Source organism: Macrobrachium rosenbergii, chromosome 21 (genome assembly GCF_040412425.1).
Source record: "Macrobrachium rosenbergii isolate ZJJX-2024 chromosome 21, ASM4041242v1, whole genome shotgun sequence".
NCBI lineage: Eukaryota > Metazoa > Arthropoda > Malacostraca > Decapoda > Palaemonidae > Macrobrachium > Macrobrachium rosenbergii.
Window position 1 is genome coordinate 70,223,005 of NC_089761.1, and position 25,330 is coordinate 70,248,334.

Sequence of the window (25,330 nt, forward strand, 5' to 3'; positions counted from 1 at the left end):
AGAATTGTTCACATAAATCTGTGCAACTGGATATCTAGTGATATTCCTATTAATGAGTGCACTAACCCATTTTCTTATCAGCAATACGGTCTTCAGTTACCAAACTAATATGTATAACTACACTTGTGTAGTGTGTATCACATAGCAAAATCCCCTTCTACTTGCCTACATAACCTTCACTAACTGGTAGATTTCAATGCCTCTAACTTTGCTCCTCAGATCTGCATACTCTTAACACAACAGGTTGTTTAGTTCAAGCTGCCAGCTTCAGCCTACCAACTTTGGCATCATGCTACATTAACATCCTCACTTATTATGATAGCAGTCACCTCCCTTGGTTTTTCCACTACTGTAGCACTGGCTGTCTTTTGCTTGAGCTTCTGCTCGTCCTTATTCTAATTAAGCACAGTTTTTGGCTAATTTTCCTGGCTTGTGACACACAAAGCACCTACCTTCATTTTTGTCTGCTTCTACACAGTCATCTTATAATCCTTGGGTCTCTGGGTACTCACACAAGGCTTATCCCATGAGCGTCTAATACCACTTAGCAAACTTCACCATCTCTCTATTCCTTGAGGAATAGTGCCATCTCAGTCAAACTTGTTCTGACAAACTGTTCCCTGATGACCAAGACTGTCAAATCACCTGATTCTTTTCTGCATTCAGCTATCTCAATCTACCTGTTGAAATATCTCTGTAGCCCAGCCACAAAGTGATATGCAATTTCACTTTGTTCTAGCCTAGTCTCATGGAGTTTCTTCTTAAATCCCTCCCCAGTCATTTTATATCTATTTTAACAGCACTGTACTGTCTTTAGGCTGTCATAATACAAGGCTTCATCAAAAGGCATACTATAAAAAACTTAGACCTTTATCTTGGAGTAATAGACTTAAACAGTTTACACATCCCTAGGCCAATCTTGGTTCTCCCTGCAAACTTCTCAAATCTCTCTATGAAAGTGCTCTTGTTTTTGTGATTCTGGTTGAATTTTGGCATTGCAGTGAATGTAGGGGTGTTAATGTTGCTTATCATCCCCTCAGGTTTTGCTTTGAGTCTTATTAGGGGAAGTTAATGTTCCTGCTGTCTTTCAGCTTCTTGCCTTTGCACTTCAGCCTCTGCTCTTGCTGCTTCTCCTTGTTAGTGTGTGGATTAGGTGCTGTTGTTGGGTTATAAATTCCTTCACTTCTGTATAATTATTGTTTGAAACTGTTAATTACTGTTTGGGTTTAATTGGACAGTTTGTGTATTGAGGTATTTCTGTTGTTGTGGGTTATTAAGGAAGAGGTGTAAATGACCAGTTATGACTAGTTGAGTTTGTATATTACTTGTTGTCGATTGTCAAAGATTATTTAAGATGTTCTCTTGGAGAGTGGGGAGTATGGGCAGTCAGTTGAAGTCAAGCCCTGTAGGAGATTATTACCTCTCCATCAAAGGATTGTTGTGTGTCTGTATCCATTATATATATATTATTTTTTTAAGTAAAGAAGAAGAGAAAAAACCAAGTCTGTGTTTCTTTGCTGCTTCAAGCTATCTAGGCAGTATGGAGAGTAACTTCGACTTGAAACTGATCCCTGAGTATGAGAGTATGATAGCAGAAACGCACAATCTGTTATGGAGTGGCCGGAGAAGTTGGAGTTGGTTTGCAAGCTTCGGAAAGTTGATGACGTGGCCAGTGTGATTCCTCTGTGGCTTACAGGTGGTGCCTTTGCAGTGTACTTACAGTTACCCACAGCAGATAGGAAGGAGGTTGACAAAGTAAAAGAAGCATTGTTGGCTGCGTTTGCTGTTGATCCCTATGTAGCCTATGAACAGTTTGTCAGTAGGAAGTTGCACAGTGGAGAGGCACCGGATGTCTACTTAGCTGAGCTACGTCGACTCGGGTCCCTGTTTGGAGGAATTTCTGAAAAAGCTCTTGCATGTGCTTTTGTAGCTGGACTTCCAGAGAGAGTTCGTCAGCTGTTGAGAGCCGGGTCTCGCATGGAGGCCCTCGATCTGGAACAGATTTTGGCTCGGGCACGGGCGGTTCTAAAGGATGACCTTCCCTCTGTTTCAGTGGAAACATGTTTTGGCGCCACAGGAAGCTTGGGTTCTGTGCCAGTAGAAACAACAGTTCAGAAATGTCATGTATGCCTTGGACCAAATCACTTTGCCAGGGACTGTCTTGCTCGCAACCGAGTAAATGGTCGATTTCGGAGAAGGGTAAAGTGTTATCGGTTTGGTGGAATGGGGCACATTGCGTCAGCTTGTCCGGGAAACGAGCAAGGAGAGGAGGCATCAGCGCCAGCCTCCTCTCCCCAAACCCACTAGTAAGGTGCTGCCAAGTACTGTTTTGAGTGTAGAGGGTCTTCCGTGTTGCGTGTTAGTAGACACTGGGTGTTCTCAAAGTATCGCTCATGTTTCATGCTGTAAGGCATGGAACAAGTCTTGCCAGTTAGCATGGTAACTGTGAGTGGGCAAGAATGGGTGTGTGAGGAATGGGCGCGTGCACTTGCAGCTCAGTAATTCAGCTACTGCCAGCATTTCTGTGTGTGTAACTACTCTAATGCCACTCTGTTTTAAATTTCTTCTCGGCATGGATGGTGTGAGGGCTCTAGGAGGAGTCACTGTCGATACCCAGGGTGGTGTACGATTTGGAATGGAAGACTCTCTTTTTCTGCAGCTGCTGATGTGATGGTGGGGTGGATGAGCGTGATTTTAGTGCAATTTATGATCCTTTGATTAAATGTTGGACAGCTACATGGAAATGGCCTGAAGGCAAGAGCCTGGCATCCTGGAGAATGGAGTAAAGGCATATTCTGTACCTCAGGAGGCAAAGGACCTGTATGAATCAGAGCTACAAAGATGGGTGAGTGATGGTTGGCTGCTTCCTTATGATGAGAATAAATATGGACCAGCTAAGGGGCTTATTCCCCTCATGGCTGTTGTACAGCAAAATAAAAAGAAGGTGCGGCCTGTACTGGACTTCAGAGAGCTGAATACGTACATTGATGCATTTACAGCAGACTCGGATGTGTGTTCAGACAAACTACGTGAGTGGCGCAGGCAAGGAGTGAATGTATTTGTAGTGGACTTGGCTAAAGCTTACCTGCAGATAAGAATCCATGAGTCTCTGTGGCCATACCAGACTGTATATTTCAAAGGCCAGAGGTATTGCCTGACTTGACTGGGGTTTGGCTTGAATATTGCTCCAATGGTAATGAAGTCTGTTTTAAACTGTGTTCTTCTTCAGGACCCAATTGTAAGGAAAGGAACATCAGCTTATATTGATGACATCTTGGTGAATGAAGATATTGTTAAGACCAGCCGTGTAGAGGAGCATCTCAGAAATTTTGGGCTAGTAAGTAAGCCACACCAAAGACTTGCTGAAGGGGCTCGAGCATTGGGCCTGAGAGTTTGGGGGGAGCAGGAGAGTCTTTTTTGGAAGAGGGACAATGACCTGGGCGATGCACCAAGACAATTGACTCGGCAAGCAGTGTTCTCATGCTGTGGTAGACTGTTAGGCCATTACCCTGTTTGTGGATGGCTGCGAGTGGCGGTAGCATTCATCAAGAGAAGAGTCAATAAAGTCACTGAAGGATGGGACGACGTCATTAATGATGATTACATCAAAATGTGTTTACAGGAACTTCTGGAGAAGGTTAAGAAGGATGACCCTGTGAGAGGACAGTGGAATGTCACCGGTGACAAATTCAAGATCTGGGTGGATGCTAGTTCTCTTGCACTTGGTGTTGCAGTGGAAGCAAATGGTTCCATTGTGGAAGACGCCAGCTGGCTGCGGAAAGATGACTCTTGCCACATCAGTATGGCTGAGCTAGATGCAGTCATTAAAGGATTGAATCTTGCACTGGCTTGGAAGATACAAAAGGTGGAATTAATGACTGACTCATCTACTGTGCATAGATGGATTTCAGATGGACTTTTAGGAAAAAGCAGATTGAAGACTAAGGCTGCAAGTGAAATGCTCATCAGAAGAAGACTAGGAATAGTCTTGTCATTGATAGAAGAGTGTGACCTCCAGCTGTCTATTACACTTGTGTCTTCTGCCAATAATAAAGCTGACAGTTTGACACGTGTACCTCAGCGCTGGCTGAGGGACCTTGGTTCATGTCACCAAGATGCAAAACTTGTGTGTGCTTCTGTTGTCCCTGCCATTAGTGATGGAATTAAGGAGATCCATCATGCTGCCGGTCACCCAGGTGTGAGAAGAACTCTCTAATTATTGTTTGAAACTGTTAATTACTGTTTGGGTTTAATTGGACAGTTTGTGTATTAAGGTATTTCTGTTGTTGTGGGTTATTAAGGAAGAGGTGTAAATGACTAGTTATGACTAGTTGAGTTTGTATATTACTTGTTGTCAATTGTCAATGATTATTTAAGATGTTCTCTTGGAGAGTGGGGAGTATGGGCAGTCAGTTGAAGTCAAGCCCTGTAGGAGATTATTACCTCTCCATCAAAGGATTGTTGTGTGTCTATATCCATTATATATATATTATTTTTTTTAAGTAAAGAAGAAGAGAAAAAACCAAGTCTGTGTTTCTTTGCTGCTTCAACTTCTCTGCTCTCTCTTGCTAGTTTCACAAGCTTTGCTGTCTCTGTTGTCATGCTGAAGTGTAGTTTACTTAAACTTTAGGCCAATACAATAATCATACTAGAGCACTGCCACTAGAATTAATCTTGTAATGGATGCCAAATTTTGTCAAGCTATGTATGAATTGGGATTTGTTAGTGTCAGTGGTCAGTGGGTTTATACTTAGTGTTATTAAAACATAAAGTAAAGGAGAAAATATAAAATTTATTCATGACACTCAACATGACGTGTTTTCCTTCAGGCCAATTGTAACTCTTGAGATTGATATGATAGGGGTTGTTCCTTTAGAATGGCTTATCTCTTGAAGCGAATAATAATATCAATTTCATTGAACCGAAAACAATGTATTCTATCTAGTAAGATGACTGGGGACATGAGACTTGCCTTGTCTTCTGTCTTGTTATTCTCTCTCTCTTTATGGATGATCACCTCTAACTTTTGACAATTCTAGGATGTACACTGCATTACCCTGGAGTAGATTTTACACACTTAGTCAACTCAGTAAGCCTGGAAATATCTTGAACTGATTTTGTAAAAGCTTTTATAAAATCTAATGGGCATGCTTTTATACAAATGAATATAAAAAAAATTCACAAACTTTGTACTCAACATATGTATGAAATTGCTTCTAGGTTATCAAACATCTCGGAATATTAAAGATTTTCTTTTTTCTCGAAAATGCAAAATAGAAACTGTTGGGAATGATACAAAATAAAAAATATTAATTCCATAAATTTTACTTTGACACTGGTGCCACAGCCTGTAAAAACTGGGCAAAGTTTATATTAATCCCGTCAGTGAATGGGATGATGAGCATGGTTTTCAATTTTCAGCATCTGAGGTGTAGCTGTACAGAAGTAGTACAGTACCCTCTTTTGAACTTTGGATAGTACTGTTTTGCCTTATGAAAAGGCAGTGAAAATTTTTCTCCTGATATGTGACTCAAAACTTACATGGTATTATTTATGGACTTTAGGTGAAGGTTGAGAAATCTTTAACCCTTAAACGCCGACTGGACGTATCGTACGTCGACTGAAATTGTCTGTTGGGTGCCGAGTGGACGTACCGTACGTTGACTACAAAAAATTTCAACCTTTGGTCAACTTTGACTCGACCGAAATGGTTGAAAAACGCAATTGTAAGCTAAAACTCTTACATTCTAGTAATATTCAATAATTTACCTTCATTTTGCAACAGATTGGAAGTCTCTAGCATAATATTTCGATTTATGGTGAATTTTTGAAAAAAACTTTTTCCTTACGTCCGCGCGGTAACTCAGCCGAAAATTTCAAATTCTTTGGTCATTTTGTCGTAATGTTCGCACCAGTTTATATTAGTCGTTACATAAAGTTCTATATATGGAAATGTGCACAGTTTCATGTAGAATACAACAGAAAATAACTCATGGTTGTAGCTTCTATCAGTTTTGAAATATTTCCATATAAATCACGAGAAGTGCCAAAATTTCAACCTTCGGTCAACTTTAACTCGACCGAAATGGAAGAAAAACGCAATTGTAAGCTAAAACTCTTACATTCTAGTAATATTCAGTCATTTACCTTCATTTTGCAACAAATTGGAAGTCTCTAGCACAATATTTTGATTTATGGTGAATTTTTGAAAAAACTTTTCCCTTACATCCGCGCGCAGTAACTCTGCCCAATATCTCAGAAATTCTTTTGTCACTTTGTCGTAATGTTTGCACCGGTTTATATTAGTCGTTACATAAAGTTTTATATATGGAAATGTGCGCAATTTCATGTAGAATACAACAGAAAATAACTCATGGTTGTAGCTTTTATCAGTTTTGAAATATTTCCATATAAATCACGATAAGTGCCAAAATTTCAACCTTCGGTCAACTTTAACTTGACCAAAATGGTCGAAAAACACAATTGTAAGCTAAAACTCTTACATTCTAGTAATATTCAATCATGTACCTTCATTTTGCAAGAAACTGGAAATCTCTAGCACAATATTTCGATTTATGGTGAATTTTAAAAAAAAAAAAAAAAACTTTTTCCTTACGTCCTTCTCACGGTAACTCGGCCGAACATCTCAGAAATTCTTTCGTCACTTTGTCGTAATGTTTGCACTGTTTTATATTAGTCATTACATAAAGTTTTATATATGAAAATGTGCACAATTTCATGAAGTATACAACAGAAAATAACTCATGGTTGTATCTTTTATCAGTTTTGAAATATTTTCACATAAATCATGATAAGTGCCAAAATTTCAACCTTCGGTCGACTTTAACTCGACCGAAATGATTGAAAAAGGCAATTGTAAGCTAAAACTCTTACATTCTAGTAATATTCAACCATGTACCTTCATTTTGCAACAAACGAGAAGTCTCTAGCACAATATTTTGATTTATGGTGAATTTTTGAAAAAAAATTTTCCTTCTTACGTAGTGTGATAACTCGGCCGAACATCTCAGAAATTCTTTCGTCACTTTGTCGTAATGTTTGCACCATTTTATTTTAGTCGTTACATAAAGTTTTATATATGGAAATGTGCGCAATTTCATGTAGAATACAACAAAAAATAACTCATGGTTGTAGCTTTTATCAGTTTTGAATTGAAATATTTTCATATAAATCATGATAAATAGAAAAATTCTACTTTCGGTCAACTTTAACTCGACTGAAATGGTCGAAAACTGCAATTGTAAGCTAAAACACTTACAGTTTAGTAATATTCAATCAATTACCTTCATTTTTCAACAAACGGGAAGTCTCTAGCACAATATTTCGATTTATGGTGAATTTTTGAAAAAAACTTTTTTTACGTCCATAAGTTACGAATTCATGCATCATTTTGTGATAATATTTTTTCTGTGTTGCTTTGGTCATTTTACAATTTGTTATATACCAAAATCATTGCAGTTTAGTGTACAATACAAAGAAAAAATAAATAACTCGTTAGCTTTAATCGTTTTGCTCACAGCGCAATTTGTATACAATTATATATGAAATTTTTTTTTGCACTGTTATATATTTCAATATTTATGTATGATAATGATATTTTTTTCAATTCTGATGGTTGCATACTAAACTTCAGGCAATGACAAAAAAAGGAGCCAAAATTAACTCTTAATCTTAAAAACTAAGCGTGCTGTGATTTTTTTGAAAAAACTTTTTTCCGTTTGGCGCTAACTCCCTAACGCTGCCGGCATACGACAGACACTTTTGTAAATAGAGGCTTGGCGTTAGAGGGTTAAATGCATTTTGTATCTGATGTTAATTATTGAGTAGACAAAAGTCATTATTGAGGTTGTATGATTCATTGCTCAGGTCACAGCTTGAGTATGCCTGCCCAATATATTCTTTTGCATATAAGACAAGATTAAAAGAACTTGGTTTTATATATGATTTGATCTTGAGAGTATACCAAGGTGCATGAACATACTTGGTTTTGTACATAATATGGCCCTTAAAACATGCTACAGAGCACTTAGAACCTTACCAGCTGAGAAAATTTATGGTGCAGTAACTCTTTTGTCAGTGGTAGAAAAGAAGTTGGTGACTCAAATTAGATTAAATGTGTAGGTAGGAAGTTTGACCTTTGATAATACCTGAAATGTTCCTATACCCAAAATTCTTCTTGGGGGAACACCTTCATATAGGAGATTCCCTCTAAATTACTTGAACTATTTGCTATTCAGTAAAGATCACATGAAGCTACTTATGGATGATTCACAATCAGAAATGAGTTGGATTCATCTATAAGGGTGAATACTATCTGCCAGCAGTCCCCGGCACAACGATAACCGAAAATTGCCGGTAACCGAAAATAAAGTCTACGGGCTCCAAAAAAATCGTATGGTGCCGACAACCGGTTATCGGCAATGTAATGAAAACTATATTTTACATATAGGATTTACTTCAGTAGTGCTTTATAGTACAATACATATACTGTACTGTAAAATGATGAAAGCGTAACCTTAAATCCTTTGGGTGCCTTCTACAAGACGTACATACCTTCATTCCATGTTACTGTATAGTAGTACTGTAATCCAACTGTTCTAGTATGTACAGGGTATTACTTACTGTTGCTAATGAATGTGAAGTAAGAACATATTAGCCTGTAATGAAAATGTTAAAATTAGAACTGCACAGTATACAGTATGTAATATATACAGTATTAATTAAAGTACAGGACTGTAGAGTACATTACAATATGTACTGTACTGTATGTCTATGCAGTAAAAATACATTTTTGATATACAGTATTACCGTGTAGTGTATGTACAGTATACAAAGTGAAAAAAAGTGAATACTGTACAGTACAGTATTTCCTTACTTGTTGTTTTGAAATTGTCGTGCTTCATAACCCCTGTACAGTACAGTACATACTGTACTTAAAGTAAAATGTTGGTGTGGCCATTTTTCAGGGGATTCTGAAATGTAAAAATATACTAAGTATTAGTACTGCACAGTATACTATACACAATATATTGTACTACTGTACAGTCCTGTTTGCAGCTGTAAAGGAAAGTACTGTATTTTATAAAACAATATGAAATGTATAAAAGTGAAAAGAGTGAAGAATTCCTTACCTAATTTCAGTGATTTTGAAAGATATACTGTACTGATTGTGGGAGATAGAGATGTGCATTACATGGTACAGTACAGTAGTACTTAACACTTACACAGTACAGTACTGTACGCTGTATACTGTAGTTGCTGATGAATTCTGTACAGTAGGTACACAGTCTGTAATGAAAATATTAAAATTAGTACTGTGCAGTACAGTAATGTACAAAGTATATGTACAGTAATACTGTACTGTAGTAAAAATATAATTTTACTAAATACTGTACCATGTATATGTACAGCAGTATATACAGTATACCAAATGAAAAAAGTGAATGTTTCCTTATCTAGTTTTTTTTTTTTTCGTGCTACATATCCCCTGGAAACTGGCTAAGAAGTGGAATCTTCCTGTGAGTCTGGAATGATAAGATAAAAATGATACAATACAGTACTTTAAGTCCAGTACAGTACTGTACCTGTAAATGTACTGTAATAAATACAATACAGTACTGTAAGGCTTTTGTAACACAGTTAAAAAAATGTGTGCACTAGTACTGTACACCTAAAAATAAAGTACAGAACAATAAATAAAAATGAAGAATTCCTTACCTGGTGGACATTGAGAGGGTGCAAATTTTGGTGAGTTGGGGTTTGAGGATGGGATCACTGTATCTGATGCAGCAGGAGAGGGAATCGTCACTTTGTCGTAATGTTTGCACCGTTTTATATTAGCCGTTACATAAAGTTTTATATATGAAAATGTGCGCAATTTCATGTAAAATACAACAAAAAATAACTCATGGTTGTAGCTTTTATCAGTTTTGAAATATTTTCATATCAATCACGATAAGTGCCAAAATTTCAACCTTCGGTCAACTTTGACTCAACTGAAATTGTTGAAAAATGCAATTGTAAGCTAAAACTCTTACATTCTAGTAACATTCAATCATTTACCTTCATTTTGCAACAAACGGGAAGTCTTTACCACAATATTTCGATTTATGGTGAATTTTTGAAAAAAACTTTTCTTCGTCTGTATGTAACTCTGCTGAAAATCTCAGAATTTCTTTAGTCACCTTGTCATAATTTTCACACCGTTTTATATTAGGCCTTACATAAAGTGTTATACATGAAAATGTGTGCAATATCATGTAGAATACAACAAAAAATAACTCATGGTTGTAGCTTTTATCATTTTGAAATATTTTCATATAAATCACAATAAATAGAAAAAATTCGACCTTCGGTCAACTTTAACTCGCTGGTTGCATACTAAACTTCAGGCAATGACAAAAAAAGGGCCAAAATTAACTCTTAATCTTAAAAACTAAGCGTGCTGTGATTTTTGAAAAAATTTTTTTCCGCTTTAAAGCGCTAATTCTAGAACGCTTGCATCCGCATATCGACAGACACTTTTGTAAATAGAAGCTTGGCGTTTAAGGGCTAATATCAGTATACAAAAATCAATTTCAATTTAAAGAGAACAAATAAAAAAGCATAAAGATTAGCATAGACCAAATGACTGACTGCTCTGCAAGCTAGAAAATGTGACGATACAGGAGCAGCAACGTCTCTCATAAAGGATGTTTAACAGGTTAATATAAACTGCAGGACAGTATATAGTAAGTACTGTATTGTAAAGTGGAATTACAGTTTACTGTACAGTAAGCATAAACATGTTTTAATGTATGGGTGATGCACTTTCTCCCTCACTCAGACTCCCAGGATTCCTTTTGGCGCCTGATTTGAAAAACAGTTCAGCGCTCAATCCGGAGATGAAAACCCACAAGTTGATATTTCCATTTAGCACCAATATATCCGGAAGTACGATATACCACGGTCTGTTATCTCAGTGCGCTACTCTGAAAGCATTGTGTTAACTTCCATTAGGATTGGGCATACTTGCAGCTCTCATAAGTGCATTTTAGATGGTAGTTCAGCAAATTCTGGTGCACTGCCCCTGATTTATAAGCAGCAATAAGTTTTTCCTTCACCAAAAATTTCTTGTCAGTATGTTGGATGAAAAGGTTTTACTTGAGCCATATACAGTATGGTCATTTTAAAAGATATGGATTTTTAATGACATTTAAATAATTTATTTTAAGTTTATTTATTATTTTTAAAAATACTTATGTATGTGAATGATATGCATAGTGATTATGCAGTTGTCCATGTGAGTTGTTAAACAGTGGTAATATATAGTAATAAAAATAAAGATACTTTATGTATCTATGAAACATAAATATGAAAAGTTTAAATATTTTACATTAACTTTTTTCATATTCAAAATAGTTTTTATCCAAGTAGGATTGTATTTTTGTTTTTTATTTCTGTTAGCTTTTAACTAATTTTTTGCCATTTAAATTTCTAAAAAATGAAAGGTGAAGTTAGTATATGACTATTTTAGCATATAGTGTTCAAGAACTGTTAACATGTTTTCTTAAATATGTACAGGATGAAGTTATGAAAATAGTAGAAAGTAACTCTATGGAAGGTGTGGAAGTGGATTTGGAAATGGTACCATATGTTACAAAGAAATCAGAAGTTCAAGCTCTGTGTAGTCCAGGAGGAGATGGAACATGTGGAATAGCAGAAGAACAGAAGAAACAGCTACCAGATGAGCCTCCAAAGAAAAAAAATCAGGGGTTAGTTTATTACCATGTTGCTGAGTATAGTATATGCAATTAATGACATTTTATTCTTTTTCTTATTAGAAATTTGCACATTCAGCTCACTGTTTAACTTCATTCACATCAATACTTGTATTCTAGACTGTTGATAATTTTTGAAAAATTTAGTGTCAAGAGGCTGGAAAATGGGCATTGTAAAGATTGAGATGGCCTGTACAGAGGATGATTAAGGAAAATAGTAGATAGGAAAGTGTCAGGGCAAAGAGCATTAGGAAGGCCCAGCATATCACAGGGAAAGGGTGTAGGTGAAGACTTATGCCTGATGGGAGTTTAGGCAGAAAATGCACAAGATAGAAGACAGTGGAGAGAACTCATTTAAAGTTCATTATAACCTTTAAAGGGAAGATCTACAAAAATATATATTATGATTGTTGCTCATTTATTTCTGACTGAAGAATATTGTTTTAATTTAACACTTGTTAAAAAATTGTAGCCATTCTTGAAATTTTATAATCTGGCTTCAGTACAAGTTGTGAGAGCATCTTATAGCAACGTTTCTTTTGACATTATTCTTTTGTTTATTTGTCAAAAGGAATTTGAAATAAATGATTACTTAAGTTTTTCAGTTTTTTTATTGATATTGTACAGAAAAATGGAAGTTCCACTTTGAAAGGATCTTGCTTCAAAGTAAAAACAAGTTTTCAGAGTTTTCCTACTAGTTGCAATAATGACACTATCCTTAGTTAGGAACTAGAAAAAATTGTTATTCCAGGTTACTTGGACTACCTATACCTTGCAGTCAAGTTCCCTGAGAGGAGTTGGCTCTCTTATCTGTAGTGTACCTTGACCAGAATATTTGGGCAGTATTTGAGGTGTCTAGCAGTGTCCCTTCAATCCCCTGCTGCATTACTTTCTGCCTTGTGCTTTATATCTTTTACCCTTGTTTTTTTAATCAGACTTGTCAGACTTATTTGTCACCTCGTTACATTAACAATAGCATTCAGGTTTTCAGAAGAAACTAACAAAATAACTTGATATGCCTGGTATTGCAGATGTGAAGGTTGTAAAAAAGAAATAAGTAAATATAAATGCAAATAGCATACTGCTTCAATTAAACCTGGTTCCCTACTTTTTAAATGTGTGGACAATGTTCAAGACATTAAAAGTATGTCTAGATGAGGAGTATGCATATGGCTTTTTCTCATTGCAGATTTTTGACTATGTTGGAAGAGATACAGTTGACGTACAGCAACCAGAAGCGCAATTCTCCTCATGTAACAACTCGAATGATGAAACGAGCTAATATGATTATAGAAAATGTAAGGTCTATTAAAGTCATTGATGATGCATTCAAGCTACAGAAAATGATTGTTAAAGTAAGTAGCATGATTTTTTATAATGGACTTTTCTGGGAGGGAAGGGAAGTATGTGACATATATAAACAAATTTTTTTGGAATATTTTTTTATCAGAATTACATGAGAGAGAGAGAGGTATGATTATTTTGAAGGTGAGTAGTGGAATGCCAATGAAGTGTTTGCTCCTGGTGGAAGACCCTTAATAAACATTTGCAGGCTAGTGTGAGTATAACACAGTTGACCTTCAACCAGAATGTCTACCCCAACCACATTAAAACAAAGTAACCTCTTGGAATTTGGAGGCAGACATCCTTGAAACCTTCAGACGCTGAGAAGCCCTCTTTCTCCACCCACAAAAAGTGAAAATCCTCACTAAGTTGTTAACCCCCCCCCTTCTGAGAATGCTTATAACTGCCTATTTTAATTGTTCAAACACCAGATATACCTTAAACTATCACCCTACACCAGATATATTGTAAGCTATCATCCTAAAACACTTTAATATCATTTCAGTCATCTTATGACATTACCCTTAACCCTTAAACGCTGAGCCTCTATTTACAAAAATGTCTGCCATATGCCGACGGGGTTTGAGAGTTAGCGCCGAAGCAGAAAGAAAGTTTTTTTCAAAACATCACAGCACGCTTAGTTTTTAAGATTGAGTTCATTTTTGGCTCCTTTTTTTGTCATTGCCTGAAGTTTATTATACAACCATCAGAAATGAAAAAAAAATATCATTATCATATATAAATATTGGAATATATGACAGCGAGAAAAAAAAATTTCATATATAATTGTATACAAATCGCGCTGTGAGCAAAACGGTTAAAGCTAATGAGTCATTTTTTTTTCGTTGTATTGTACACTAAATTACGATGATTTTGGTATATAACAAATTGTAAAATGATCAAAGCAACACAGAGAAAATATTATCACAAAATGATGCATGAATTTGTAACGCGAGGACGTAAAAAAGTTTTTTCAAAAATTCACCATAAATCGAAATATTGTGCTAGAGACTTCCTGTTTGTTGCAAAATGAAGGTAAATGATTGAATATTACTAGAATGTAAGAGTTTTAGCTTACAATTGCATTTTTTTACCATTTCGGTCGAGTCAAAGTTGACCGAAGGTTGAAATTTCAGCATTTATCGTGATTTATATATGAAAATATTTCAAAACCGATAAAAGCTACAACCATGGGTTATTTTTTTTTTGTATTCTACATGAAATTGCGCACATATTCATATATAAAACTTTATGTAACAGCTAATATAAAACGGTGCAAAAATTATGACAAAGTGACTAAAGAAATTCTGAGATTTTCAGCCGAGTTACCGCGTGCGGAGGTAAGGAAAAAGTTTTTCAAAAATTCACCATAAATCGAACTATTGTGCTAGAGACTTCTCGTTTATTGTAAAATGAAGGTAAATGATTGAATATTACTAGAATGGAAGAGTTTTAGCTTACAATTGCATTTTTCGACTATTTCGGTCAAGTCAAATATGACCGAAGGTTGAAAATTTGGCACTTATCGTGATTTATATGAAAATATGTCAAAATTGATAAAAGCTACAACCATGACTTATTTTTTGTATACCTGTTTTATGTACAAAATTAAAGATAGTTCCATTAACCCCATTAACCCTTGAATGGACGGTAATCCTCATATGAGTGTCTATAACAGGTTATGGGTGATGGATCGGAATCCTCATATATATGAGTATTAATATTATGCATCATACTGATTGAATGAATTTAGCAGGAAAATGGTTCATAGCACTTCAGTGGTCCATAAATGACTTATGGCAACTTATTACCTCAGCACGGGAGAGATATTGCTCAGTATGCCTTGAGATGTCAGAGGAGGATGTGCTGCCTCTTTGCAGTTCCAGGCATTCTTTTTATTTATTTGCTCATAAATATACCCAGGGATTGCTGTTGGTTTTAGTTCTTATCTTTTATGATAGTATGTCAGCTATAATTGTAATTTTGTAAAGAAAAGTGCAAAGAAATATTAGGAAAAACATGAATACCTCACAAAAAGTTACTGCGTCTCCCCATCTCAGTAAATCTTGTAAATATTTTACAACAGTATACTCAGAATTTATTACTGATTGTAGCTCTTATCTGTTATGATATTGTGTGAGCTGTAATTATAATTTTACCAAATAAGATAAAATAAATTATTAGGAAAAACATCCATAACTTGTTAAGCCCCACACACGGTTATAAATAGTCATGTTCAAGTTCCCATGGAAGGTAGGGAAAAATTTTTATAATTTTTTCTTACACCATGTGCATATGCATATCTTCCTCTTTCCATTGATGCATTTTTTCTTAGATTGGCCAACCTTAAAGTTTGCCCGATCTGGGGGAATGCTTGATCAAATACAGTGCCCCCCCCATTTTTACCGTTTCACATTTCCATGTTTCCTTTTGTTGCCGATTTGTGTGGAACACATCATTCACTTGTCTGCAGGGAAGTTCCACTAATTTGCAGATTTTTCTTTGGGCCGTATCTCTAAAATTATCACAATTCACTTTTTTTCATAGAGCAACACTGTGTATTCACTAATTACTGTATTTTTTCATTAAAATATTTGTATACTGAGAGAGAGAGAGTATGACAGCACAAGAATTTTTTATAGCGTAGTCGCTGTCTCGTCCTCAAAGGAGTTACCCCCCATGGTGTGCCAGTGCTCTCATGGTGACTAGACTAGTATCAAAGAAATATTTTTCTAGCCTGGTCTTGTAGCCGGGTATTGTGTCGTAATGAAAACACTATGACACATGATAGAGTATAATAGACTCAAAGATAGGAGGGCATTTTCCCTTATATTCAGCGAAGCTGAACCCAGTTTTTCCTACGTCAAAACTGCAAGAAGTGACTATTGCGCATGCGCGTCTGCCATCTTGTTTACGACCGGGCAGGCAAAAAGACCAGTTCCATTACCCTCTTCTAGCGCAAGTGATACGCTTCACCTTTCAGTGCTCCTTACTGTTTTCAAGAGCGTAAAGCAGCAAGTATTATGGAAACATCCAAACACAAAAGTTAAGTGCTTATTTTTAAACTCAAGTTCTAAAAATTGTTAGTTTTAACTGTGGAGCAAATGTTTTTTGTGTATGGAATCTCGAAAACTGAACTTTGTTTTCGGAGCACATGGTTGGTGTCTTCAGAGCACATGGCCGGTGCCCTCTCATGATCTCTGTTATTTGCGAAAGCTCTAAAAATTAGTGTTTTGATGATTCAGTTTATAATGTGTAACTAAAGAAATGTTCCACAATTTAGTATTAATTTAGATAATCCTTTCAGATAACGGTGTCCACAGTAACCTAGGCGGTAGCCTACATGAGACGGTAGCCTAACAAATTCAGTCAGAATAATGTTAATGTAGTAGATGTTGTCCATAGCCTATATCCTAGGATTACATATCCTAAAGGTGATTTAAATAATCTGGGTTAGATAGTAACCCAATTTAAGGTAAATAAGAACCTTTTAAAACATATTGTTTTACGGAACTAGGCAACAGCCCAGTTTACACCAAGGATCCTAGAATTCGGTAAACAGGAAACTAAAAATTTTCCCGTCTGTATAACCTCGGAACTTCCGTATGATCCATATAATCTAGGACTAGGCAGTAGCTATATTAGTTTAAGTTAAACTTACAAAAACACCCCATTATTGGATAATCACTTAACTAGGTAGTAATCTACTAGATGAAAAAATAGTAACCTATGCAAGATGAGATGGTAGCCTAGCCTCAAGGCTACATACTAAGGCATTTGTGTTTTATGTAACCATACCCTTGTGAAATAATTAGCCCAGATCAGGCAGTATCCTAGATTAGATTAAGTGATAACCTGACTATAAGAGTTTACATTGTTGGCCCACTATATGATATCATAGACCAAATAACCTAGGATTGGATACAATCAAGGGAAGTTGTCAACCTGGGCTAGACAAACATAGTAGCCTAACTGTGCTTACTTATTAGCAAATTGCTAAGTTTATATAGCCTATATATTTGTAATCTATAAAAGTCTGGATTAGCTAATACCCTAACTAGGCTAAGAAAGAATAAGCCCAGTAGTGCATATTAACAGTATTCTAGGGTCAATAAGATCTTATGAAGCCTATACCCTTACAGGTGATATAAACTTAGAACAGACAATAGCCTAACCAGATTTAGTGGAAACCCCTCAAGTGAATGTTCCGATTGTTAATTTAGAAACAGCGCGGCTGAGTATCAGACAGAAATGTAGTCTCAGCTGCACGAAACAAAAAACCAGATAAGAAAATTAATTTTTTGGTATAGCTTATATCCTTAGGTTCTTAATTAAACCTAGAATAAGAAACAACGTAGAATAGGTTAAGCAAGAATCTTCTAAGATATCTATGCTTAGACTAAAGTAGATTATACTAGACATATTAAACTAAGCCATTTAAAACAGTAGCTTGGTTTAGCTGTTAAACAAATTAGTTAATAGAATAGTCCTTATGGCATGACAGGAATTAAAATTTCACATAAGCCATTGCAAAAGGACTAACAGCTTAAGTAATGCAGCCCTATATGCTGTCAGTCAACCTAAAACCTACAACAGTTTAAGTTAACTTGCATATTTTGTAACGTATTACATTTACGCATGGTAATCAAATTACCCTGTAAGATGTAATATATTAATGGCACAAGGTTTTTTACAAAATGTCTGTTCTTTCAAAAAACGATTTATTCTAAATTAGTTTCTAATAACAACTTGGTTCTCTCACTACAGGGCCACCACTATGCAGGACCCTCAGCTCAAGTGTTCCGTAGCAAATTGCTCGGTTTGCTTTTTGCCAGTGGGTATGGCCCATTCCACCTGCCACAAGCATAGTCCTTGCAAAAATCAGGACAGATTTGCCAGGTCGCCAGATATGTGCGAAGTTTGCAGTGTGCTCTTGGCAGCAAGTTTCAAGGACGAAACAGCTCGTTTCAGGCTGTCTCGATAAGTCCTAGGGTTCAGCAAGGGAGAGAAAGAGGGAGATTATATCTTTCCAGCAGAACTCCGGCAACATATATTTAACCCATTCCCAGAGGATCCATGTTCGGGCCAAAACCCAATAAGATCAGTCCCCAGGACCTCCCAGATAAACCCTGCGGAGAAAATGGGGGAAGTTCGTCTTGGAGGTGGTCATCATTTAGATGAAATTGATATTGCTACTGAAATGTCCTTGCTGAACCCAGAAGGACCAGGGACACTACCTTCAGCTTACTGGGATAGAAACTTTCCAGAAGGAATTCAATCCCCCATGCAACTTTCAGAAGCTGATCAGGACCCTTCCCCCAAAAGGGATACAAGGATCCAGTTAACCCCAAGTGAAATTACTACATATTCAGAGGGGCATAGTAGCTCACCCAGGACTTCTACTCCCTGGGCTACAGGCAGTCATATTTCGACTGCAGATGCTCAGTCAGAAAATGCAAGCTCCCCCAAAAGGGATACACAGTTTGCAGTATTTGATCAGTTCCATAAGGAAATTATGAGCAATATCAAAGATGTCCTTGCCACAGAACGGCAGTACATAATGGACATTTTGCTTGATTCCGAACAGGAAATTAAAGAAATAAAGTCAGCGATGTACACTCCAAAGTGTAAAAGTACTTCATCCTGCAATCGAAAAGGGAGAGTGGAAACAACAAGGGCTCCAACATTCTCCCCTAATGATGATGCTAACAATCCTTGGCGAGACGCTTCAATGTGTATTTTCTCTCCTGATGGTAAGTATCTCATTAACGAGAGAAAAACCATGATTGAAGTTGTACATGTGGAGTTTAGAGACAGGGCAGTATTTCATAATTACAGAATGGCGCCTGATTCCACTGTTACCAGACATGGAGAAACCTCAAAAGGAAACAGTTCTCTTATGTGGGAACACAGCATTAAAAGCTGTTGATGATGCCCTTTACCAGATCAACGGTAGGTGGATCTATACTCCCATCATGAATAAAACTCAACTAGCTCATCAAGTACCTCCAGCTTTCTGTCCTTTCACCTTTAAAATAATTAATCATGTGAAGACAAACTTCCAGAATTATGTAGTAACTAGAAAACGGGAGCCATTGGCAGAACTAAAACCATTTGTCACAGTCCTCCCAGTTTCGAAAAATTCCACCAAGGTGTGGGCAACTCTTCAGCTCCCTTTTGAAAGGAAAAAGCTCCCCTTGGATGCTGCTATTCAACAATTTGGGACTCCTGTGAGAAGAATCTCAGATGAGACAGCTTCATCAGAATTCCGTGCAAGGAATCTGCTCCTCAGTATCTTGACCTCTTCCACCTTGCTAGAAGCCGCCACCAAAAGGCTTCCAGAGGACACCAGGACATATTTTGCTGCTGTGGCTAAAAGTCTTATGAGAACCCTATGGGAAGCACTCTACGACTTTTTAGACTGGTGCTTAAAAGCGCGAATGGAAACATTGGAAAGCTCCAACAAGTCACTTCCTAATGTAACTGCCTTATTACAGTCTAATCCTTCTGTAGGGACCTGTTTGAGGATTCTGTGGTAACACAAGTCAACGAGCAAGCACGACAACAAAATTGTACAGTGTGTGCTCTTCTGGGAAAAGGAGAAATTGGGAAACAAAAAACCCAAAATTTCCCTTTACCCAACTCAAAAAAGGCTCGTTTTGATAAAAAATCATATAAGCCTGCAATCACCTCCAGTCAAGTAGCCAGAAAGGAAAACCTCCTTCAAAAAAGTACAGCAACAGCCACATAAGCAAGGACATCCTTTTCATAAGGTCCAAAAACCATCGTACAAAGGAAAAGGAAAAGCAACGCATGGGATGCCCATCATAGGAAAAGGCAGAGGAAGAGGGGGATATCAGTAGGAACTGTTTGGTTGGGGGTCGACTCCAAAGACACCACAAGGAATGGAAGTCTTCTCCTTGGGGACACAGCATTGTTCTCAACGGACTGGGGTGGAAATGGTCCCACCCTCCCCAGCCTTTAAAGGGGTTCTTTCAAGCATCAAACCCCTCTCTAGAAGATTACGTGCAGAAGGCCCTATTAAAAGGTGCCATAGAGAAACATGCGTATATTCTCCACCAGGCAGTGTTCCCAAAAAGGATTCCTCCAAAAAAGAGTGATCCTCGACCTATCAACATTGAACAAGTACATTCTTTGCTAAAAGTTTCGGATGACTACCGTTGCCAAAGTACGTTCAGTCATTCCAAAAAGGAGTTGGACAGTTTCTGTAGATCTGAAAGATGCATACTGGCACGTCCCTATTGCCGCTCCCTTTCGCCCCTTCCTAGGGTTCCGGGTAGGGAAAGAGACGTACAGGTTCAAAGTCATGCCCTTTGGACTAAACATTGCCCCAAGAATTTTTACAAAACTAGCAACGGTAATCGTCCAGGAACTCAGGAAGGAAAGAATACAACTAATATCTTACCTAGACGACTGGTTAATCTGGGGGGCCACAAGAAAAGAATGCCTAAAAAACTTAAGAGCAGTGATCAACAGACTCCAGTCAAAAGGTTTCCTAATAAATTGGGAAAAACCCCGTCTCACACCCAGCAGATGTTTTCAGTGGTCGGGACTGAGTTGGGATACTCTTCAGGGCCTGTTGTCTCTCCCCATCAAAACTCAGAGCAGGATAAGGAAAGACCTCAAAAGGTTCCTAGACCAGCCCAGATTTTCAAGACAGCAATTAGAATGCATGATGGGTCTACTGCAATTTGCATCCATAATAGATCCAATACTCAGATTGCAATTGAAAAACGTGAACAAATTTTGGCTGACACACGCAAGACAAAAACTGCGAGACAGATCTCACCAAAAGAATCAAAAAGTCTGGGGAGATACTTTGGCCTTGGACCCGGAAGGAATCTCTGGCGAAACAGGTCACCCTGACTCCTCCATCTGTAAGAATGACAATACACACGGATGCCTCATTGACAGGTTGGGGAGGACATTGGGAGGATCGTCAGGTGGCAGGGAGGTGGTCAGTTTCTCTGAGGAAGTGTCATATCAATTTCCTGGAACTGATGGCTGTCTTTTTGTCTCTCAAAATCTCAAACCTCCAGAAGAGACACACATTCTGTTGGTTCTAGAGAACACGGCTGCAATGTCCTGCATCAAGAGATCAGGATCACGTTCACCTCCTCTCAACATGGTAATGCTTGCCATTCTTCGGATGGCACAAGTAAGAAGTGGCACCTGTCTGCAATTCACCTCACAGGGTCTCTCAATGTAATAGCAGACTCTCTATCGAGGAAAACGACAGCCTCAATGGAGTGGATGTTGGACAACCACTCTTTCCAAACAATAGCCAACATGCTTCCACAACCGGAAGTGGACCTGTTCGCCACATACGAGAATCACAAACTTCCAGTATATGTATCTCCGAACTTGGACAATCAGGCAATAAGAAGAGATGCCTTCCTACAAGACTGGAACAATTGGAAGATGATATATCTTTTTCCGCCATTGTCCCAGATTTCGAAGGTTTTGAGCAAACTCCTAACTTTCAAAGGAACAGCTTACTAAATAGCCCCAAATTGGCCAAACAGACATTGGCTCCTATCACTTCAACAGCAGGCGAAAAGATCAATCCCACTGTCGTCCGCTGTACTATCCCAGAAAATAGGAGGGAAAATTATTTATGCATCCTCCTTTCTGAGCTGAGACCTTCATGTGTGGATTTTTTAAACATTATCTACCGTGAAAACTACTCACCCAACATTGCTAGGTACCTAGTGCAAAAGTTATGGACGTCATCTATCCGACAGTACCAGTCCGTATGGAAGATATGGTTAGATTATATCCATACTGAGAGCCCAGTTGAAATTTCTATAGAAACACTTTTAAATTTTATAATATATCTTTTTTGAAGACAAACGCCTTGCGGTTACAACAATCATGTCATACAAGACAGCATTATCAGAACCCTTGCTTTATGGATTCGGGATTGACTCCAGCATAGAAGTCGTTACTTCCCTTCTTCGGTCTTTTGCTCTACAAAGACCTGCTCCTGAAAGACTCCCAATTACTTGGTCCCTGAACAAGGTACTTGGACTTCTATCTACTCCTCAGTTCAGTGGACCCAATACAACCGCAACTCACAAACTACAAAAGGCGATCTTCCTAATTGCATTAGCTTCAGGGGCCCGTATTAGTGAACTGGGCTCTCTTAGACGGGGACGATATATCACACAAACTGTTGATAATCATTTATTATTGTCCCCAGGCCCATCATTCCTGGCCAAGAATGAGGATCCTTTAAAAAGGAAATCTATTCTTATAAGGAAACTGAATTTAGCAGACAAAACATTATGCCCAGTTCAAGCACTTAAGGGTTACCTAGAGGTCACGGCAAACATCCCAGAACGTCCGATTTTCCTACACCCTAGCATGAATAAACCACTCTCTACAAGGGCTAAGAATAATTTTAGTGTCCCTAATCAAAAAAGCAAACCCACACTCCTTTCCCAGGTCACATGACATAAGGAAAGTAAGTACATCATTGGCTTTCTTCAGAAATGTCTCCTTTGAAGAAGTCTCTGAAAGTACAGGGTGGGCATCAGAGACAGTGTTCTTAAAACATTACTGCCATGAGCTTGAACAAATTCGTCTGCACTGCATGTCAGTAGGTGGAATGGTTAGTCCCGATCCCATAGGCTCTACAGCAGAAAACCAGGGGTGTTCCTAACGGGTGAGTATGCTGACTATTGCTGGGAAAGATACGAAAAGACTACAACCACACCCAGCATACTTAGGTAAGTCACTACAGAACTTCACCCTAAAAATGCAAGTTCTTGTTTAGTTTCTCATTTCTTGTTTCCAAAACCCCAAAAGGTTTTTTAGAATAAGGAATGGGGCTTGAAACTTGTGGCTTGACCTTGGACCATAAATGTTTTTCTTTGGGTTGTTTGGAATTTAAATTTTAAGAGCTTAAGCCTTTTGTCACCTGTCAATTTCTTTGGTAAAGCTCCTTTGAGGACGAGACAGCGACTACGCTATCAAAAAACAGGTTTTAATGTAGGAAAAACCTATTTTTGGTAGTCGCTGTTGAGTCCTCAAAACCCTCCCACTTCCCTGACAAAAGGCATGGGATTTGGGCAAGGGATAATCCTACATTGACCAGCAGAGAGTAATGGAACTGGTCTTTTTGCCTGCCCAGTTGTAAAGAAGATGGCAGACACTCATTTTAATAGTCACTTCTTGCAGTTTTGATGTAGGAAAAACTGGGTTCAGCTTCGCTGAAGATAAGGGAAAATGCCCTCTTATCTTTGAGTCCATTATACTCTATCACGTGTCGTAGTGTTTTCATTACAACACAATACCCGGCTACAAGATCAGGCTAGAAAAATATTTCTTTGATGATACTAGTCTAGTCACCATGGGAGCACTGGCACACCATGGGGGGTAACTCCTTTGAGGACTCAACAGCGACTACCAAAAATAGGTTTTTCCTATGTCAAAACCTGTTTTTTAATAAAAATATGGGAGATGGTGAGGACCAGCCACATTTGTATGATAAATAAATGATTTACCTAATAATAAGTACAGTACTAATTTTCATACATTAATAAGATTTTAAATAATAATAGTAATAATAATAATAATACAACATAATACTGTAATAATAATAATAATAATGATATACAGGCAGTCCCCGGTTATCGGCGATCCAGTTTTGTGGCGCTTGTGTGGTGGTGACTATAACTGGATTTTTGGCACTGATTGGCGCCGATCATGGGTCATCAGCACTGATGCCCAGTTATCGGCGCTGATCCCCACTTGTCGGCGGTGCTGATCCCCAGTTATCAGCACCAATAGCTAGATATCAGTGCCGATAACCAGGGATCGGCTCTATTATCACCAATTTTTGGTTATTGTTGTGCTGTTGGGAACGGAATCCCTGCCAATAACCGGTAACTGCATGTACTGTAATTAAAAAATGTCTGCTTTTCTATAGTAAATTATGTGAAGTTTTAAACAAACAAAAACATATTCCCAATCTTTTCCAAAGCCCTGAAGTGAGTGAGGGAGGTTGGACCTGTCATATATGTCAAATATCTGATTATTATTGTAATTATATATATTATGTTGCCCATTTGGTGGTTAAAAAAAATAGCTACGAATGATACTGAAAAATTTTCTCTCTCTCTCTCTCTCTCTCTCTCTCTCTCTCTCTCTCTCTCTCTCTCTCTCTCTCTCTCTCTCTCTCTCTCTCATACGTATATATTTTTAAGGGTAAAATGTTTAAGTTGATTTTGAAATGATAGTAATAATATAATTTCAAAGATTAATTATAACTTATTGTAGTAAATCATTTTTTTATCATAAATGTATTCGTATGTAATCACGAAAATACTAATATGACGTAATTAACAAACCTAGCATTCTGTTTGGAGGTATGTACGTGTCCCACCGATCTAAACTACCCACACATTTTAGACATGCTCTATACAGTAGTACTGTCCTAAAATACGTACCTGTACAGTAAATATAATTTCAAAATCATCTTACAACACAGGAAAATATACGTAAAATATACGCCCAGTGCATTACATACAGTATGAGCAGAACGATGCACAAGGTTACCAAAGAAAATGTGTGTCTGAATGATAGGAGATACGTAAGAGTAACAGTTGTAGGCCAGAACTTAATTTTGCAATATGTCTTTAAAATGATATTAGGGTGTTCTGGGATGATAGGTTGGAGTATATTTTTGTTTGAACTGTCAAGTTTGGTGATGTTAGGTGATGAACTGTTAAAATAGGTAGGTATAAGCATTTTAGGGGTGTATATAGTCTACTTCAGAGTAACAGTAGTGGGAGAGTACTGTAATGTAAAGTTACTTTGGGTGGTTTGGGATGTATTTTTATTTGAAATATTAAATTGTTTTAGTATGATAATTTAAGGTATATTTTTGCTTGAACTATCAAATTAAGCAGTGAAATGTTAAAATGGGCAGTTATAAACCAGTTACAAGCAATTTTAGAGGGGATTTCTGCAATTCTGCGTATTTTGCACTTCTGCAGTAGGTTCTGGAACCTATTCCTGCGTAAAAATGGGGAAGCACTGTATATTTAGCCCATCCCTTAAGGATGATAGAAACTAAAAAATTATTTTCCTAATTCTTTCTGTAGTAAGCTCAATCAGCTGACTCGGAGAATATAAACATTACAATCTGGGTTTTTTATAGAATTATGATGATAATAGAT

At 37.4% G+C, this 25,330-nt stretch overlaps 1 protein-coding gene and 1 pseudogene across 1 annotated transcript in view; both read left to right on the forward strand.

Moving 5' to 3' along the window:
• LOC136849552 (general transcription factor 3C polypeptide 1) overlaps positions 1–25,330 on the forward strand; it is a 1,135,756-nt gene that overhangs the window by 260,583 nt on the left and 849,843 nt on the right. Inside the window, 2 exon segments of the mRNA XM_067122889.1 lie at positions 11,584–11,774; positions 12,970–13,135. Coding sequence (XP_066978990.1) covers positions 11,584–11,774; positions 12,970–13,135 — 357 coding nt within the window.
• LOC136849641 (uncharacterized) lies at positions 1,149–4,216 on the forward strand (annotated as a pseudogene).